The 20,602-nt window shown below is 36.5% G+C and overlaps 1 protein-coding gene, 1 non-coding gene and 1 pseudogene across 2 annotated transcripts; 1 reads left to right on the top strand and 2 right to left on the bottom strand.

The window, feature by feature from the left end:
* Positions 1-5,872: 5,872 nt before the first annotated feature.
* Positions 5,873-5,954, bottom strand: TRNAS-GCU. The gene has a single exon. It is a non-coding gene; the product is annotated as a tRNA-Ser (tRNA).
* A 117-nt stretch (positions 5,955-6,071) lies between these two features.
* Positions 6,072-13,576, top strand: LOC113338064 (heparan-alpha-glucosaminide N-acetyltransferase-like). The gene is made up of 13 exons (XM_026583584.1): positions 6,072-6,312; positions 10,094-10,231; positions 10,326-10,407; positions 10,515-10,591; positions 10,685-10,800; positions 10,908-11,025; positions 11,335-11,451; positions 11,548-11,639; positions 12,012-12,078; positions 12,171-12,252; positions 12,338-12,429; positions 12,638-12,772; positions 13,246-13,576. Exons 1-13 carry the CDS (start codon positions 6,178-6,180, stop codon positions 13,390-13,392), a joined length of 1,398 nt encoding a protein of 465 aa, XP_026439369.1. The 5' UTR covers positions 6,072-6,177; the 3' UTR covers positions 13,393-13,576.
* A 211-nt stretch (positions 13,577-13,787) lies between these two features.
* Positions 13,788-15,093, bottom strand: LOC113338065 (annotated as a pseudogene).
* Between the last annotated feature and the right edge of the window lie 5,509 nt (positions 15,094-20,602).

Here is a 20,602-nt window from a genome sequence, read left to right as displayed (position 1 = left end):
GCATCGATTAACTTCATAAATCTCAAAATAAATAAGCGGATAATTATGTTTAGTTGCAAATAAATATAGACATGTAATATTTAATTTAATTATGAAGTCAACTTCTCTTTTAATACCTGCCCATAAAACCAATACATTGACATCAATTACTAATACCAAATTTAAACCATCAAATAATAAGACACCTAAAGGGTAACCAACTCTAACAAAGTCTGTTGTCCCTTTAAAAATAAAACTAATCACAAATTATTCAAAAAAAAATAATTAATGTATTTGTCCATGGGTGCGTGGCGAAGCCCTGCCACGCTAAATTGGCTGATCCCATCGGTCCCGGTGCGTAGCACGGGTTAGATACTAGTTTCAATAACAACTGAATATATGTTTCTTTTTTGACGTGTAACTGTTGAGATAAACATTTATATGCATGTGTAACTTCTGCTTACACGTGTAACTGTTGAGATAAATTATTTTAATAATTTTGGGTCTAAATTTAAATTTTATTTAATTATGGGCTTGACAATATGTATAAGGGTATCAAAATATTTTAATATTCGGGCCTAAATTTAAACTTCTTTTAATTAAGGACTTGATATTATGAGTAACCCCATGGGTCGGGTCTTAGCCTAGTTTTCCCATACCAATTTAGTCGATTTTTTCGACCAAGCCTGCTGGTACATCTTTAACTTTTCTTAGCTACTTTGGAAGGTCGTCCCGTTTCATTTTGTTTATGATTGGTCTGTATACATTTCCTAATACCTTCATCTTGTCATTCATTTAATCCAAATCACCTAATTCATTACTATCCAACCATTGGGAGGCCTTGTTGACCGCAACATCGATCTTAATTTTACCTGCCAATTGTCGCTTGCCACAAATTGTATTCCTCATATCTTTCATGTATTCTTCAAAGGAGTTCCTTAACTCTACCTTGTTCTTGTGTTCTGCGTCCTCTAACTTGTACCTCCCAACCTCTCGAGCCAATCACTCGATCTCGGCCTTCGAAAACTGCCCTTATCATTTGTAATCGATATCCGGTTTTTGCTCCCTTATATCCTGTTTTCGGCAAACACAGTCAATATACCGTCTGCATCTATGTCAAAGCGTGCTGTCACCTCAAAAACACCGTGAAGTGCAGGAGGAATTCCATTTAACTCAAAATCACCAAACAAGTTATTGTCACTAATCTTAGTTCTCTCGCCCTTGTACAGCTTAATCCAAGAACTGGTTTGATTGTCTTTGGTGGTAATGAAGACCTTTTCTTTCTTTGTGGGCATAGCACTGTTCCTTGGAATCAAAACACTCATAATACATTCAAGGCTTCAAGTGTATAAATACCAATGAAAAGAGGGGTGCAGTTTGGTCAGATTTATAAGTATTCAACTGTTTGTTATATAGAATAAAGAGACAACGACAACATAAAAAGAACATGGTTATTCCGAGTTCATATAAGAAAGATGCAAAGGAAAGGGTACCAAATACACCACCATTTTTTTATCTGAAAACTTGTATGGACAAATTTATCAAAATCAGTAACATATATCAAGAGATATCTAATATGTAGATAAGTTTTACTTGGACGATCACAATATCAATATCCAGGTAATAACATCGTATGTACCCGAGCTACTATACTTTATTCCTAGTACGAGACTAGCTTTAGTAAACTATAAATCAAGACATATGTTTAATCGACTAAAATTGATAACAAGTTTGGCCTATAAAAACTTGTGAGTTTGAACGAGCGATGCTCTAACATAATTACCTAGTGCAAATAGTTTGGAAAAATGGTCAACACAATGATAAATGTTTAACCTAAATTAAATTTTTCTACCTCAGATAAGCATCACTCTTGCATCTCTATAAATGAATGAATGAAGCAACTTGAAAACCTCTTTCTACTCTAGGTGATTTTTGTCATCTCCTCCAACCAAATTCAAACGGAGCATAACGAGCCCAGATTTGCTCATAGGAATAGATCTGAGCTCCTCTTTTTACTAGCTTTATAGATTTAAGTTTAGTTTCTTTTGTTTGTCTTTTTATTTCCTTCATTTCAAGTTTTTGCTATTTTAAGGTAAGTTTTAGTGTTTCCTTGCCGGATTCTAGCTTCTCCACGTCGTTTAATTGTTTTCTCTTTATCTCCTTGCATATTTATGGTGTTTGTTTCTAAGGTTTGAGTCGATTTTTACAAGTGAGTTTGTGTTGATTGAAATTATACGCAAGACGAAGAACTAGAGACGTTTAAAATTGATATTGATCAAAAGATTTTAGGGAAATTACTCCTTTACATAAGCATATATTAGAAAGTTTATTAAAATGGTTGGAGAATACTCCTAACATTTCTTTTATGCTTCATCGGTTTTCTTCGAATACTATGCTTGAACGTTCTCTGATTTTTGTCTTTTCGATTTGTTTGTTTGACATCTATTGTTGTATTTTGATTTTTGAGGAGTTACCCCCTTGTAATCTTCGTTTACTTATGAGTTAATGAGATTTAAGGTTTGCTAGTAATAAAAAGAAAAATAAATAAATGTGTGAAAGAAGAACTGAAAATTTCAAAATAATTTGTAAACTAAAAAATCGATGGTGAATCATGCCCCATGCTTAGGGAAAACATCTGATTTTTATGCTCTCTCTTAGATCGAGTATGAACCATCCAAAGAATGCATACCCAGTCTCAACTTAAGTAAGGAATATCAACTTAGCTAAATAATACATGAGAACGAATATAATTCCAGACCCATTTTCAAATGAAGTATTGTTCATACTTGATTTGGTAATGCGTTTGATTTCATATGCAATCTCAAACTTAGTATTTTGGGCTTTTTTTTTGCTTATCATCACCAGGTATTCTTGTGTATTGTCGATCGTGAGTAGTTAACTTAGTCTTCTTATCGTCTTAGGACCCCTTACATTTTGCTCTCTTAGGTGGAGTTGAAACCGTACACCCAAATTTATCCAGAATTTTTATCCCATACACATGACATGAAAATATATAACCAAAATTACGAATGCTGTAAGTCGTAAGGCAATAATAAACTTTTACATTTTGTTTACATGATAGTTTTTGTTTGAAGTAGCTACGATAAAAGAACATGAAAAAATTTATCTACAACTCTTACGGAACAACATAAATATTTTGAAGAGAAAAGAAAAAAAACATAATAGTTAACAATTCAGACATTGGAGTAAACTGTTGCGGTAGTTATAAAATCTTATGACTATTTCCATTGCAGGTGCTAACCAATCTATTTTAAATATTTATTTTGATCGAAAATTGTGAGACAACTTGGACTGATCACGAAACCTAACGATTTGAGCACCAAATGGACAAGAAAATGTTAACTAAAAGACACGGGTTTTGATAATTTTGATTACAACAAATCCAATTGGATTCTTATAGTTTCATGTTCAAATGAAATGTTTTGTATACCTTTTTTCCTCTTAAACCTCCTTCTTATCAAAAGAGGAAGAACAAAAAGGAAAAACAAGAAAATATTAACATTTATTCTTTTCAGAATATCACTCATTCTTTGTTTTATTGACCACTAGAAGAAGATGTTAATCGGCTGTTTGGATACACATCTAGAAGTTACTTTTTGACTTCTAAAAATAAAATGATCAGGAGTTAGTGCGGGTACACAATAATTTTTTTTTCTAGAAACAAAAAGATTAAGTAAAAAAGTCAGAAGTTAGCTTATTGCCGATTGGGCAGTATTGTTCATACTCGATTTGGTAGTCATATCCAATCTCAAACTTGGTATTTTGGGGCTTTTCTTTTTGGCTCATCATCACCTGGTATTATGAGATGGGTAACTTAGTCTTCTTATCGTCCTAGGACCCCCTTGCATTTTTCTCTCTCAGTGGAGTTAAAACCATATATCCAAATTTAGCCAAGGATTTTTATCCCATAAACATGGAATGACATGAAAGTATATAACCAAAATCACGAATGTCGTAACTTGTAAGGGAATAATAAACTTTTAAACTTTTACATTTTGTTTACATGATAATTTTAAACTTTTACATTTTGTTTATATGATAATTTTTGTTCGAAGTAGTTATGATAAAGGAATTGGAGAAATTTATCGACAACTCATACGGGACAACATATATATTTTCAAAAGAAAGAAAAAAAACCAGAGGAGTTAAAAATTAAAACAATTCAGATGATGGAGTAAATTGTTGCAATAATTATAAAATCTTATGGCTATTTCTATTTTTCACGGTAAGAATCAATTTTCAATATTTTCTTTGATCGTAAACTATGAAACAAGTTGGATTCATCACGAACACTAACAAGCACCAAATGGGCAAGAAAAGGTCAACCAAGACACTTTTGATAATTTTGATTACCACAAATTGAACTGGATTCTCATAATTGCATGTCCAATTGAAAGTACCTTTTTTCCTCTTAAACCTCTTTCTTATTAAAAGAGGAAGAACAAAAAGTAAAAAAAAAAAGAAAATGTTAACATTTATTCTTCTTGGAATATCACTCATTCTTTGTTTCATTGACCACTAGAAGAAGATGTTGATCTGCTGTTTGGATATGCACATAGAAGTAAAAAAATCAGAAGTGAGTTTGGATACACAATAATTTTTTTTTTAAAAACAAAAAATTAAGTAAAAATGTCAGAAATTAGTTTGGGTACACGATGACTTTTTTCTAAAAGCAAAAATGTCAACTTTTTGTGAATATTTTTCCTTTTAACTTCTGATATTCAAGCACGCTATAGCCAATTCGACTAAAATCAGAAAATTGGGTTTGATTTTCCCTTTTTCATTTCTTTCTCCTCTCTCTCACTCTTTCTTCTTCTCCAACAAAACCAACAAAAACAATCATTCTGTGAAAATGGACTAGATCTGAGCTGATTTCTTCATTTTCCTTACTTTCTAGATTAGTTAGTAGATTAGTTTGGTATTTATTATGTTTTCTACTTATGTACACCATTTTGATGGTTTTATCTACTCTTTTGAGGCTTATCTTCGCTTTAATGGCGATTCTTGGTTATTAGGTTGGGTTTTAAGTAGGGCTGTCAACGGGTACCCATTACCCGGATCCGGAACCGGACCCGGTATATTAGGGTCCGGTTCCGGGTTCTAAATTTGGACCCATTAGCTACTTAGGACCCGACGGGTAATTACCCGATTGGACCCGAATTTAAACGGGTCCAAACGGGTAATACCCATTGGGTACCCGCGGGTATCGGGTACCCGTTTATTCATTCTTTTATTCATGTTTTTAGCAAAATTATAAGTATTTTTTCTAGTTTTAGCTTTGATATTTTACTCATTTAAATTTTTTCTCTTACGTTTAATCTTTATTTAGTACATTCATAAAAAAATAATAATAACTTTTTATATAAATTACTTAAATCCAAGCTAAAAAGAGAAATATATTAAGTTTTTGAGATTTTTTAAATAGTTTTCTTTAGACCCAATGGGTACCCGAAACCGACGGGTACCCGGGTATTTAAACGGGTCCGGTTCTGGATCCACAAATTTAGGAACTAGACCCGGAACCGTTAGGAACCGGACCCGACCTTTATAAGTAGGGTCCGGGTCTAGTGATACCCGGGAGGACCCGGACCCGTTGACACCCCTAGTTTTAAGATCAATAGTGATGCTCTCCAACGACGAAATCTTCATCTTGGTTGTCTCCGACGACGGAATCTCCATCATCAACTTATCCGGCGACGAAATCTCCATAGGTGGTCTTTTTGACGACGGAAGCTTCATCACTATTTATAAGAGATTTGAGCAAATCACTCCTACTTTGGGAGGAAAAATAAACTAAATGGTTGGGAATTTAATTCCGAGAGAAACCATCCTTCTTCAGATTTAATCGGATCTTATTCATAAAAAAGTAAGTCGTCGCCTGAGAGATTCGAACTCTCGCGGGGAAACCCCATGTACTTAGCAGGCACACGCCTTAACCACTCGGCCAAAGCGACGATTTCGTTAACCCAAACAGCCAAGTTTCCCACGGTTCATGGTGGGAACAAAATTCTTATCCAAAAGGAATAAATGATTGATTTAACAAAATTAACGTCAGCTGAGAGTAACAACGCACCATGCTTCATAAAAAAACAACAACGCACCAGAATCTCTCCACTGAATAAAAAGGATAGTAGAACTAGAACACACCCCCAACCCCAATGATTCAATCAATCTCTAATGGAACAACGGGAAGCTCGTCTGATCGTTGAGGAGGAGAAAGAAGAAACAGCACCAAATGAACAACTACTTGATCATCATCAGAAAACAAAACGTGTTGCATCTCTTGATATCTTCAGGGGTCTTACTGTTGCGGTAATTCAAGAAAAACCCTTCTTCTTCCAATCCCTAATCGTCTAATTTGTGTACTTCTGAACTTATTTTTTTGGAAATTTTGATTGATTTTGTGTTTTGTTTTATATTTTATATTGAAATTAAAATTGGAGACTAGAAAATTTGAAATTGGACTTAGTTACTTATCATCTAGACACAAATCATGCTTCAAATTTTCATTTTGGAGACAAATCGAACTGGTGTTTAGTTGATTTGTCTTCGCAAAAGTAAAAATGTAAAATAAAAAGTAGGCTTAGTCTTTTGGTGTGTGTGGTGTGGGAGAGGCTTAGTGAGCCAGTGCTAGGGGCAATTTCCCCATGATGGACGCAAGCTTCGCCCCTGGGGAGGTGTGAACCTCACTGAGATGTTAAACCGTTAGTTTTAAAATAAATTCTCATGTTCTTTTGGAGTCGGTGATAATATCTGACTCAGTAGTAATACTGTATGTAACTCAGATTTATATCCATCTAGTTAAATGAAATTGGAGTCACAAGAGTGACGGGACTTTGTCAGATGAGACCGCAAAAACAAGCAGTGCGTCTGCTGTTTTTGTTCGGTCCTGCGATTTTGTTTTATGGAAAAGATTGATAGTGTCAGGCCTGTGGAATCATGGGAGTGACGGGACTTTGTCAGAGGAGACTGCGAAAACAAGTAGTGTCTCTGCTATTTTGTTTGGTCCTGCGATTTTCTTTTCTGGAAATTGATAGCGTCAGCCTGTCGTAGTTTGTGAAATGTACGTCTGCTGATAGACTTGATGGGGGACTGCTGGCATTAAGTTTTGAGATGAACGCTACTGTTTCTAGCATTGGTTGCAGATACTGAAATGTGTGAGAACAAGAAACAAAATCCGTTTGATTTGTTACTGATTTGAATGTCCTGCGGTTCTAGTAAGAGACTAGAAAATCTGAGGAAAAAAAGTTAACATCAATTAGAGGCACTCAAAGAGGTATTTTGATTTTTGCTGGATCGAGGATTGGAGGAGCCAGAATAGCTCTGTAGTGGGGGAAAAAAAGAAATAAGGGACTCTTATTATGTGTCTGTGTGTGCTTGGGGGAGAAATAGTCTTAGCAGGTTAGCTATCAGGGGCAACTGCCTCACGGCCTATTGTGGTTTTGCCTTTTGACCAAGGTGTGAATCTCACTCGGATGTCAAACCTTGTTATTTCTTAGTTTTGTGGATGTCATGTATCAATTAGATGTAATGAAGTATCATTAGTAATATGTAACTAAAGGGATTGCGGAACGAGTTGATTCAGCTGAGTTACCTAACACAAGCACTGGGTCACACTTTTCTGATTTTGGTTGGTGGTGCAAAAAAACAACCCTATAACCGTAGCTAGGGTACATATTCTTCTGTTGCATGCGTGCATGCACTGAGACGTGGATACACTAACCTCCATTGAATGGGGAACAGGTTTGGGTGGCAGGGTGGGTCCTGCACGAAAGCCATTCGTAATCTACTGTGAAAGAGTGGACCACGCCCAAAGTGACGGGTATTTGATGAGGAAATCGTGTGAGTCCTTACATGTTTGAAACAAAAATTCTGGAGAAAATGATAGTGTCAGCTTGTCATAGTTGTTAATTTTCTAAAATGCATAGTTGCTGAATATGGACCTGAGAATTGATTTCGGGCACTGAAATGCGTGAGAACCAGAAGCATGATCAGTTTGATTTGTGGGTTTGAATCTTGCAATATTAGTGTATTGAATCTTGCACTCAATAAACCCTTCTTCTTCAAATCCCTAGTCGTCTAATATCTTATGTATTTCTGAACCTATTCTTTTAGAAATTTTGATAAGTTTTATGTTTCATTTTATATTAAAATTAAATCTGGAGACTAGAAAATTTGAAATTAGACTTAGTTACTTATCATCTAGAGACAAATCATGCTACAATTTTTTTTCTAGAGACAAATCGAACTGGTGTTTAGTAGATTTGTCTTTGCAAAAGTGAAATATAAATTAGGCTTAGTCTTATGGTGTGTGTGGTGGGGAGTGAGCCAGTTGCTACGGGCAATTGCCCCATGATGGATGCAAGCTTCTCCCCTGGCCCAAGGTGTGCACCTCACTCAGATTTGAAACCGTTTAAATTCTGGTGTTATTTTGGAGTCCAACTCAAGGGTCAGTAGTCATATGGAATGTAACTCAGATTGATATCCATCTAGTAAAATAAATTTGGAGTCACCGGAGTGATGGGACTTTGTCAGACGACACCGCAAAAACAAGCAGTGCGTCTGCTGTTTTTGTTTGGTCCTGCAATGTTCTTTTTTGGAAAAATTGATAGTCTCATCCTGTCGTGGTTTGTAAAATGTACGGCTGTTGATAGACTTGATGTGGGGATGCTGGCATTAAGTTTTGATATAAACACTATTGTTTCTAGCATTTGTTGCAGATACTGAAATGTGTGAGAACAAGAAACAGGATCTGTTTGATTTGTTACTGATTTGAGTGCCCTGGGGTTTTAGTAAGAGACTAGAAAATCTGGAAAAAATAAACTTAATACTCCCTCCGTCACACTATTAGATGACCTAGTTGGTTTTAAATCTTGTCCCATCATTAGTTGACCTATCTCATTAAACAAGAGGATATTTCTAAAATTATCCTTTTGATTGATTATTCTTATCATAAGAAATATGTATAATTTGATAATCATGTTTATGTTCGTTATGTAGGTGTTTTAAAATGATTTTCAACGATACAAAGTTTACGAAAATCTATCGTATAGTTTGAGAGATAAATGATTTCTAAATTTTACAATTTATTATCCATAAGGGTGTAGTTGTAAAAAATACTTAAAAACACTCATTTCAATCCTTACCTTAATAATTGTGCAAACTTCAACTAGGTCATCTAATAGTGGGATGGAGGGAATATCATTTAGAGGCATTCAAAGGGGTGTTTATTTTTTGCTGGATCGAGGATTGGAGGAGCCACAATAGCTCTATGGTGGGGACAAAAAATAAAAAGGGACTCTTGTCGGGTGTGTGTGTGTGCTTGGGGGAGAAATAGGCTTAGTGGGTTAGCTGTTAGGTGGCAACTGCCTCACGACCGATTGTGGTTTTCCCTTTGACCAAGGTGTGAATCTCCCTCGGATGTCAAGTCTTGTTTTTTCTTAGTTTTGTGCATGTCATGTATGAATTAGATGTAATGATTGACTCAAGTATCATTAGTAATACGTAACTTGGATGGACATCCTTGATTCATGGGATCTTGGAATGAGTTGATTTAGCTGAGTAAGCTTCAGATGAGTTAGCAAACACAAGCACTCTGTCACACTTTTCTGATTTTGGTTGGTGGTGCAAAAAGTAATAATCAATAACCGTAGCTAGGGTACACACTCTTTCGTGGCACGCATGCATGTACGGAGACGTGGATACCCTAATCCCCGTTGAATGGGCAACAGGTTTGGGTAGCAGGGTGGGTCCCGCACGAAAGTCATTCGTAATCTACGGTGAAAGAGGGGATTACGCCCAAAGTGACGAGTATTTAGCGAGGAAGTCGTGTCAATCCTAACATGTTTGAAACAAAAATTCTAGAGAAAATGATAGTTTCAGCTTGTCATAGTTGTTAACGTTCTAAAATGCATAGTTGTTGAATATGGACCTGAAATGGAATGCTTCTTCCAGTTTGCAGCAAATTGATTTTGCACGCTGATATGTGTCAGAAATATGATCAGTTTGATTCATGGGTTTGGATCTTGCAATGTTAGTGTTATGTAAGCTGTACAGATAGACAACAGTGACTAATTGATTGTGTACACTTTAGGTGATGATATTGGTGGATGATGCTGGAGGTGAATGGCCAATGATCAGTCATGCAACATGGACTGGCTGTAATTTGGCAGACTTTGTCATGCCATTTTTTCTCTTCATTGTTGGGATGGCTATTGCTCTGGCACTCAAGGTTTACTTTCTTTTCTGTAACTAAGTTGGTCGAATCTGAAGTCAAATTGAAACAACAGAGATGATGTGATTCTTTCATATGATCTCCCGTGCAGAGAATCCCAGACAGGCTTGTTTCTATAAAGAAAGTGATTATTAGAACAATCAAACTTGTCTTCTGGGGTCTCATCTTACAAGGTTGGTTTCCATGGCACACCTCTTGCAAACGTTCAGTTTAAAATAATAAAGCGACTTCATTATGTTGAGTCAACTTCTGAAGCTCCAGAGTGGTTTTTTTTATGAAGGAGGGTACTCGCACGCTCCTGACAAGCTAACATATGGAGTTGATATGAAACATATAAGGTGGTTTGGCATCCTTCAGGTGTTGTACATCACATTTTCATTGTTGTCACATGCACTCAGCTATTTATACAAAACTTGTGTTGTCTGAAAAATCTCATTTCTTGGGTTTTAGAGGATTGCTCTTGCGTACGTAGTCGTTTCACTACTGGAGATCTCTACGAGAAACGCCCAAACCAAGGATATTGCACCTGGTGGATGGTCTATACATACTCTATACAGTTGGCACTGGTAAGACCTTCCAATATCTAGTGGACGGTCAGAACTTCCAATTTCTGTTATGCGGTTGTTTTAATGAAACAGCTAGAAGGATTACCCTGTTGATATTGAATTTGTAGGATAGCAGGTGCATGCATTCTAGCTGTATACTTTTCCGTACTCTATGGGACTTGTGTTCCCGACTGGAAGTATACTGTCCACAACAAAGACAGCCCTGACTATGGAAAGGATTTCATTGTGAGTCTTTTACCTATTATCTCGAAATTAAAGCATAACACTTTTGCAAGTACATATGTTTTCTTTCAAATCCGAAGTTAGCACCAAAAATTACTCATGATAGTCTTAAATGTAGGTTGCATTACATTTCCTTTTGGTTCTATACTTTTCTTTTAAAATGTTTACAGCACGGCTTCCAAATTACAATTTTTCATTTTTCAAGAGTGAGTTAAACGAACACAGAACTACCTTGAGTCGTCAGTCGTCAGTTGCTAATTGCCGAGCTAATGTTCACTTGCTACAAATGCTGACATCACTGTTAAAGCTAAGGTTATATGTGGTGTAAGGGGAAGATTGGATCCTCCTTGCAATGCTGTGGGATATGTTGATAGAGAAGTATTAGGAATCAATCATATTTATCAAGGTCCAGCTTGGAAGAGATCTAAGGTGGGTATTTAATTCCCTCGATATCCTTTCTTATGTTTCAAATTTCACTCACTGCATTATAGATTGTAAATGTTCTTTTTCTGTGAAGTTCTGCAGGCTTGCACTGATCGATCCCCTTATGAAGGGCCTTTCCGTAAAGATGCTCCATTATGGTGCCAGGGACCATTCGAACCTGAAGGACTTCTAAGGTCCTCCCTACAATAACTCAAAACCTTACTTTTTGCAAAATTCCACAATAGTTGTTTAGTTGGCTATTTCTGGGTCTAGATTGTGATATTTTAATGTTTTTGTGTATCGACTGGCCAGTTGAAAAATTAGCTTTAGTTAACTATCTCTTAAAGCTTTTACTCGAAATGTCTGTGTGTGTGTTTTACTTACATTCTCTCATTATATTCTACCGAAATTCTGTGTTAATGGAATCAGATGGCACACTTTTTAACATCAAACCTTACATTAAAGAAACATTACGAATTGCGCTAATAAGCTCTTGTCTAGATCATCATCATAACTCTCTGGAATTATAGCTTTTAACTAGACGTTTTCTTTTACGAATTATGCAGCTCAATAGCAGCTATCCTCACGACAATCATTGGGGTGCATTTTGGACACGTTCTCATACACATGAAGGTCGGCTTTGTGGTTTCATAGTCCTCTTTCAAGATATTTAGCCTTAAGGTCCTTGAAGATTTTTATTTATTTCTTTTCTCATGAAATTCCAGGATCACTTGGATAGGCTGAAACATTGGATGGGAATGGGTCTTTCACTCCTTACATTAGGACTCGTTCTGCATTTCACGAATGGTTAGTAGGAATTGACTTGGATGTGAAAACTAATTTTTTTATTTTTTTCTTCATGTTCCATAACTTCGTTTCCTTTTTACTGCAGGTATTCCATTAAACAAGCAGTTGTACAGCTTCAGTTATGTTTGTTTGACTGCAGGGGCAGCAGGATTGGTGTTCTCGACCTTATATGTTCTGGTATGTCACTAAAGTGAACCAGATTTGAATCTTTATAACCAAGCACTTTCTGTTGGTCTCCCTCATATTTACTTTTGAACTCAGACATGAACAGTGACTATTGTGTCTTCTGTTAAGTGTTGTAATACCACCTAGACCGCATTAGTTTTTTGTATCAAGTTACTATAATATCTGAAGTTTGTAACTTCGGCATTGTTCTACTTATTAGGTTGACATCTTCGGGTTGGGTTATCTCTTTTTGCCTCTGGAGTGGATTGGTATGCTTGTTTTCATACTGGCAGCAGAAGGAATATTTGCAGGATTTATCAATGGATGGTACTACGAAGATCCTCATAACACATTGGTATGTCTCGATAACTATTAAACATTAAACATATTTTCCCATTTTATTATGAGTTTCTAGTTTATTGTGTTTTATTTGTGTCTCTTTGATGTCCTGTATGAAATGAAAATAATAAGTAGTCAATCGCATCCAAGAAGTATACGCATTTCCACAGGCTTTACTATGGTATCCTTAATTCGGCCAATGAAACTTCATAAACGCATATTTGTACAGGAACCATCACCAGCTGTGTTATACTTTCAATCATGCATCCTCTGATCCTATAAAATATACCAGACAGCATGAAAATGACAGGTTTCAGTATCCGACCATCTAAATAGTGTCTGTTGAAGTCCATTTATTGGATATGTACATAAATGAGTTCGATGCTATACTTGATGGAACCTTATGAATAGAGTTTGTGAACTGTTCAAATGTACAATTTTTTTTTATAAATCCTCAGTGACGGGTTTGAATCCCATTTCGTGTTGCAGATATATTGGATAAAGAAACACGTCTTCATTGGAGTGTGGAACTCAAGAAAAGTAGGCATTTTACTTTACGTTATATTTGCAGAAATCCTGTTCTGGGGTCTTGTTGCGGGCGTTTTGCATCGGTTTGGTATTTATTGGAAGCTTTAGCAACCTATCATGATCAGTTATTCTTAAATCTGTATGAACCAACAAAATACTTATAGGAAGCTTTAGCTACTTATGATCAGATATTCTTAAATCTGTATGAATTCAAAGCACGGAAAAATAAACTTCGTCATTTCTCTCAAGGAAACCTGGTTATTAGCAATCTGATGATGGATAGTATGAACTAGCCCTGCGCGTCCTCAATAGCATATAGTTGTACTATGACAAATTTACATTCATACTTACCAGTGAATGGTAAAGGAAAGTAACAAATATCCATACCGAGACAGTTCAATTATTCGTCGAGTCTTCTGTCATACCTGCCTCACACCTTAAAGTGGTCGAGTGCTGGAACGCCATCAAGCCCTTTGGAATAGTAATATTCGGCATATTCTTTGAATGTGATCTCTCTGTATACAGGAGGATTATCTTCTGACCCTATGTTCAGCACTTCTTGGAGGATGTTTGCTGGATCGTTGGTCTAAAAAACACTGCTGCTGATAGTCTTGGTCCAGCATGATTAGAGATAACCCTATGTTCAGCACTTCTAAACTTGTCATTGCTCAGTAACTGGATGAAAAAAAAACATAGTTAGCAGTGTACATGTCCTGAACCCTATTTCCAAAATTTTGAACTAATCATATTTCTAAATTACCTGAAGAAGATCACCAATGTTTAATACTAAAGCTCCAGGGGTGGGATTGACAGATACCAAATGGTTCTGATGATAAAATTGGAGGCCAACGATTTCATCTTGCAGAAGAACAGTAAAGAAGCTTGGATCGGCATGCTTGCTTGCACCTAATGTTAGCTTTGGCTCGGGGCATGCTGGATAATAGTGAAGGACAACTAGCGACCATTCAGTACAACTCATGGCTTTAAGGTGATCAGGTTTAAGTCCAAGAGCTTCTGATAATAACTCCGTAAGGACATCTCCTAGCTTCACAACATGCTTCAGATACTCCATTGTTTCATCTCTGATTGAATAGCAGTGAAGTAATATGTATGAGAAGCTTGCCAACAAAGTACTTGCAATGCACAGCATTTACTAACATGTGTGAGTATAACAGAAACTGTAAACTAAATGCTTATCCTGCACTGCTGTATCTCCTTATCCTGCACCACAGCACTAGCATAGACTGAACGTAAAAGCAATGGATTTATAGGGGAAATACCTGCATGTCTATGGCAACTCTTGAGGATCTACAGGATCATGAGCAAACATATTAAAGGCAAGGGTGTCTCTCCAGTTAGCATATTTCGTTCTATAGAGATCAAAGTTGCTATTAAACCTCACAGTTTTGTTCAGATCCCTTGAGTAGAATTGTTTTTTAGTTTCTAAATCTTGCTCATTGAAACTACGAATACCTTTCTTCATATCTTCCATTACACTATTGGGTATCCCATGATTCACCAATTGGAAGAAACCCCATGTTTCTGATGCATCTCGAATCTCATCAATAATTGCCTTACGTCGGTCTGTGTTGTCCAACCCTTCAAAATCTATCACTGGAGTCTCATATTCATGAGTAGAGACTAACTCCTCCGCAGCGACTTCTTCTGGTGGCCGAACAAAGATCCTAGGGACCTTCACAACACCTGCATCAACTATTCCTTTGACACCGGCTTTCGTTTCGTTGAAAGCCTTTAACTCTGCTACTCGATCGTAGCTAGTGACCTCTCCTGCACAAAAATTTTCCATTATCTTTTTTGTTTTTCTGGATGAAGTATTGAGTAGTTAGTGATATCTGATGATCTCAATGATGAAAACAGTCACCACCAGCTACCACCACAAAGCAAGTTGGTATGGTCACGATTCCTAGTGCCTGCGTGTCTCATTTTCGCTCAATTGTTTGTGGCCAAGAAACAAATAAATGCCCGTAAAGCCTAGTCAAGCGAAAGTCAAACACCTAGTCAAAATTAGTCAACCCAAATCCGTTCTCATTTGTTTTGATCTGATCTGTTTTTAATATGCTCATTCATTAGCTTTTAAATGTTGTATGAATCTTTCTGTATGATAACCCGTTTTGTTTTTTGAATTTATTGTAAAATTCTCACTGTTTTTGATGCTCTAGTTTTTATTTTTCTTTTTCTCCCTTTCTTCGTGTCGATCTCTGGTTCTAATTGATCTGTGTTTTTCCTTTAATGGCAGATTAATCTTCTCCTTTATCTGTTGCCACGCATGGTGTTGCAGTATTGTCCCATCAATTATCTGGGTTTCTTCATGGTTGGCAGTATCAAAGTTGGCATCTTCAAAAGTTGGCCTTATCTAACAGTGGTGTGTATCTTATTCATCTTTATCTTGTCGATCCATCATTATCTGATTGGGAATCATTGTTTTGGTTTTAACAAGCTGCTGCCTTTATCGATCTCCGCTTCTGATGTTATCTATATTTTTTTAGAAGCTTTGATTCCTACAACTTTTTATCTGTTCTTCCAATTTCTTAAACCTATAACCCATACTTATCCCTTTTACCTCTTTCCACCTCCTTCACTTTTTGTTTATAAAACCCACCTCATAACCTTCTTCTTTCTTCATACCCTCTTCTGTTTTGTTATCATCTTCTTTCTCTTTATTTTCATGGCTCGTCCTATTTTGAATAATATTGCTCACCAAATGGAAAGTGTTTCTATCAGTGAGGAGCCTATTAGGAGAAGAGTGATTATGCATTCTAACACTGTTATCCTAGCTGGAATTAGGGATTGGCAGTTTAGTCTTGCTGGTAAGATTTATGCTCCGGGGGTTATGTCTTGGCAGGATGCTGAACGTGCAGCTAAATTTATATGGCCTCATCTTCGAAGACACAATCAATGGTTTGTACAGGTGCGTGGTTTAGAACCAAATATTTTTGTTATCAAGTTTAGAATTTCAGAAGATAAAGATGCAATTTTATTTGGTGGAGCTTGGAACCTTGATGGTCATTTGATTGTTTTAAAGGATTGGAATCCCACTATGGATTATCATCTACTGGATTTTACGGTTTCTCCTTTTTGGTTAGAGTATAAATATCTTTTACCTGAGTTCACCTATGCTGATATTCTTCGAATGTTTGGTAATATTGTTGGGGAAGTTAGAGTTATAGAACCAGATGGTGTGAATCCTCCTACATCTTCTAAGTATAGAGCTCTTGTTCTCATTAATGTTAACACTCCCCTTATTAATGGTATAACTACTGTTAATGCTGCTGGTGTAACTAGGTGGATTGGTTTTTTTTTATGAGGCCATATCGTTTTTGTCCTGAATGTAAAGTTTCTAATCATGAAGAGATCGACTGTGCTAATATGACTCATACCCGTCATGAGATGGAAGAAATTGTTCATGGTTTTGGTTTTGTAGAGCCCATTTTGCCTCCTCAAAGGAATCCTGAGAAAGAAGCACAACTCTTTCTACAACATGGATCTCAGAGGCGTGATAGACTACGACAACCTATTGAACAACAGCCTAGACCCTTTGATGGTATGCGCCTTTCAATCTTCTCGGCCACTGATTCAGGTTCTGGTGCTTCCTCTTCATATCACAATCAAGCTCAGCCTTCTTCTTCTTTGAGACCATCTTCTACTATGACTAGTGATGGTGCTAGTACTAGTGGTGTTAAGAAGAGATATCGTCGTAAACCTATTTTGGTTATAACTTCTGAGCCGCATATTCCTGATGCTGATTTGGATGACAATGTTGTTACTTCTCAAGTGGATGATACTGTCTCTGTTGAAGATGATACCACTGCTTCATCCATGGATAATGTTTGGGACATTGATGCAGCCTCTGCTTATAATGCACAGAATCATACTGATGCATGACAACAGGTGATTGTCAAAACTTATCCTTTTTTATTCATTTTTGCTTTGTTTTTTCTTTTGTTGTTTTCTTGCAGTCTTTTTTTGAATTTCTCTGTGATTACCGTCATGAAAATTATTTCTTGGAACTGTCAAGGTATAGGTAACACTCATACCCGTGATTATCTTCATTTCTGTTAGACCAACAATGACCCAAATATTTTTTTCTTGTGTGAAACCAAAGCTCAGTCTAATAATATGAGATTTTATCTTTCTCAAACTAAATATCCTCATTACTGGTTTCATCCCTCTTTGGGTCTCTCTGGAGGTATCTCTCTTGTCTGGAAAAATGGAATAGATATTGAAATCATGCATACAACCTCTAAAACTATCCATGCTATTGTCCATACTCATGATAATAATATGGATTTCTTGATAACCTTCATGGATGATGCTCATGATGCTACAGAAAATGCTAACCAGTGGCAATATCTTATTAATATGCATTTGTTTGTTGATCTTCCTTGGGTTCTTGTGGGTGATTTAAACTTCACCATGCATGAATCCGAAACGCATAGCTCTAGTGTCACTCATCCTCATCATGCTAGACATGTTAGAAATTTTTTTCAACAACTAGGTCTCATTGACTTAGGTTACTCAGGAGCTGACACAACTTGGTCAAATCATCGTAGTGGAGATGATCATGTCTCTGCTCGTCTAGATAGAGATTTAGTGAATAATCGCTGGATCAACCACTACACAAATTCCCATCTTCAACATTTAGTACCTGTTGCTTCGGATCACAGCCCGATTTTGCTACATACAGTTCCTTCTGCTACAAAACATTCTCCTTTTAAACTCTACAAGTGTTGGTTTAAAATGGATTCTTGTACTGATACTATTGCACGCAGCTGGCAACATTTTCGGGGTCTCCTTCGTTTCAGTTTTCTAGTAAATTAAAACTAACCAGAACTCAGCTGCAGATATGGAAACGACTTTCTTTTGGCAACATCGAAATAACCTTCAAAATATTCAGAAGCAGCTACAATTTTGCTATGACCGCAATTTGCCTTCTTCTCATCCTCAAGTTAAGCATCTAAGCTCTTCCTTGCAGCAATGGCTTTTGATTCAAAAAGAGTTCTTCATGCAAAAAGCAGGTGATAAATTTCTTGAAGCAGATAGAAACACTTCTTATTTTCACTCGATAGTCAATTACAATAAGAGAAGGTCAACTATCAATTCTATCCAGGGTCCCTTGGGCATTTGGTTTGATAGCAGAAGTGATATTGAAGCTATTTACTAACCATTTTAAGAATATTGCTACTTCTAAGCCTCAGATTAATAACGAGATTCTGCAGCTTTTTCAACCTTGTGTTTCAGAAATACAAAATTGCCTTATCCAGGTGCCTCATGCTCAAGAAATAAAGGATGTGGTATTTCAAATCAAGCCTTGGGCTTCTCCGGGTAATGATGGGTTCCAAGCTGGATTTTATCAACATTGTTGGGATGTTGTTGGCACTGAGGTAATCTCCATGGTTCAATACTTTTTCACTCATAAACATATGCTCAAAGCCATCAATCATACTATCAGGTTTTAATCCCTAAAATTTCAAACCCAAAACACCTGCTGATTACAGACCCATAAGTCTGTGCAATGTTAGCTATAAAATTATTTCTAAAATTTTAGCTAACCGTCTTAAACCCCTTCTTCCTGATATTATCTCCCCTACTCAAACTGCCTTTGTTGCAGGAAGACATATCCATGACAATATCATTATTGCTCATGAGATTTTGTTTAGTATGAAATAAAAAGATTAAGAAGGCTTTGGTTGGTTTGAAATTAGACATGTCGAAAGCTTTCGACAGGGTTGAATGGTCATTTTTCTTTCCATCTTTCGGCAATTGGGTTTTCATAATGATTGGATTAGTTTAATAGAGCAGTGTATTTCTACTTCAAATATTTCCATTCTTATCAATGGCAGTCCTTCTTCAACTTTTTCTCCGACTCGGGGTATTCGTCAAGGAGACCCGTTGTCTCCTTTTTTATTTCTTTTTGTCATGGAAGCTTTTTCTAGACTTTTGCAGCTTAATGTGGACTCTGGTTGTCTTTCAGGGATTAGAATTAATCATCACTGCCCTTAATTAATCATCTGTTCTTCGCGGATGATTGTTTGTTATTTTTTGAAGCTGATTCTACTCAAATGCAGCAGCTTCAACACTTGCTTCATATATTTGGACAAGCTTCAGGTCAGGTGATAAATATGCAGAAATCAACCTTATTTTTTGGCAAGCACACTTCTAATGCTCATAACTAATATCACTGGTATTCTTGGTATGAAAGTTATGGGACTTGGCGAAAAATACTTGGGTATACCTCTTCTGCTGCATAGATCCAGACATAAGAACTGTCAGGGTTATTGATAACATGAATAATAGATTGCAGAGTTGGCAGAGCAAAATTGTGAATCAAGAAGGAAGAACTACTCAGGTTAATTCCGTTCTAAGCTCTATGGGTATGTATCAAATGCAGGTTTTCAAACTACCTGAAGCAACTCTTCAACAAATGGAAAGAATTCAGAGAAGCTATTGGTGGAACAGTTACATAAAGCCACGTTCTCAAAAGTACATTTCTTGGAGAAAGGTATGTTTACCTAAAAGGCTAGGTGGATTAGGACTTAAAAATTTATGCAACTATAACTTAGCTTTTCTTGCGAAACTAGCTTGGAAATTGTTACATAACCAAGATGCTTTATGGGCGAAGTTGTTGAAAGGTAAACATTTTCCTCATCATGACCTGCGTTTCTTCCCTCCACCGGTTAACTTAAATTCAAGTTGGATTTGGAAAAGTATCTCTATTGGGCTCGAGATTGTGTTGAAAAATGCTAAATGGCAAGTTGGTAATGGAGCTCATATCAATATCTGGACATCTAACTGGATTCCTTCTCTGAATTCTGCTTTACAGGACTGGGGTGATTTGAATACTTCTAACTATCAGTTGGTTTCTGATCTTATAGATACTGATACTGAAAAGTGGAATGTGTCGCTTCTTCGCCTTTTCTTTACAGATGATCAGGTGAACTCCATTTTAACCATTCCCATTCAGTTAGATCAAGAGGATAAATTAATCTGGCCCTTTACAACCACTGATATTTTTACTACTGCCTCAACTTATAAGATGTTGTGTGATAAAGATATCCTAACAGATAACTCCATGGGTTTATCTCAACATTTTTGGTTATCTTTTTGGAAGTTGAAAGTACCTTACAAGTTTCAGATTTTCCTGTGGAGAGCTATTCACAATGCTGTTCCAGTCAAGCAAGAATTTTCACCCATGTGCATAATGTTGATTTACACTATGTGCTTTGCAACCACAATCAAATGGAAGATCTAGACCATCTATTACTTCATTGCCCTCTCTCTAGGGCAATATGGCAGTATT

Source organism: Papaver somniferum, unplaced genomic scaffold (assembly GCF_003573695.1).
Source record: "Papaver somniferum cultivar HN1 unplaced genomic scaffold, ASM357369v1 unplaced-scaffold_18, whole genome shotgun sequence".
Classification (NCBI taxonomy): domain Eukaryota; kingdom Viridiplantae; phylum Streptophyta; class Magnoliopsida; order Ranunculales; family Papaveraceae; genus Papaver; species Papaver somniferum.
This window is presented reverse-complemented; position numbering and strand designations above follow the sequence as displayed.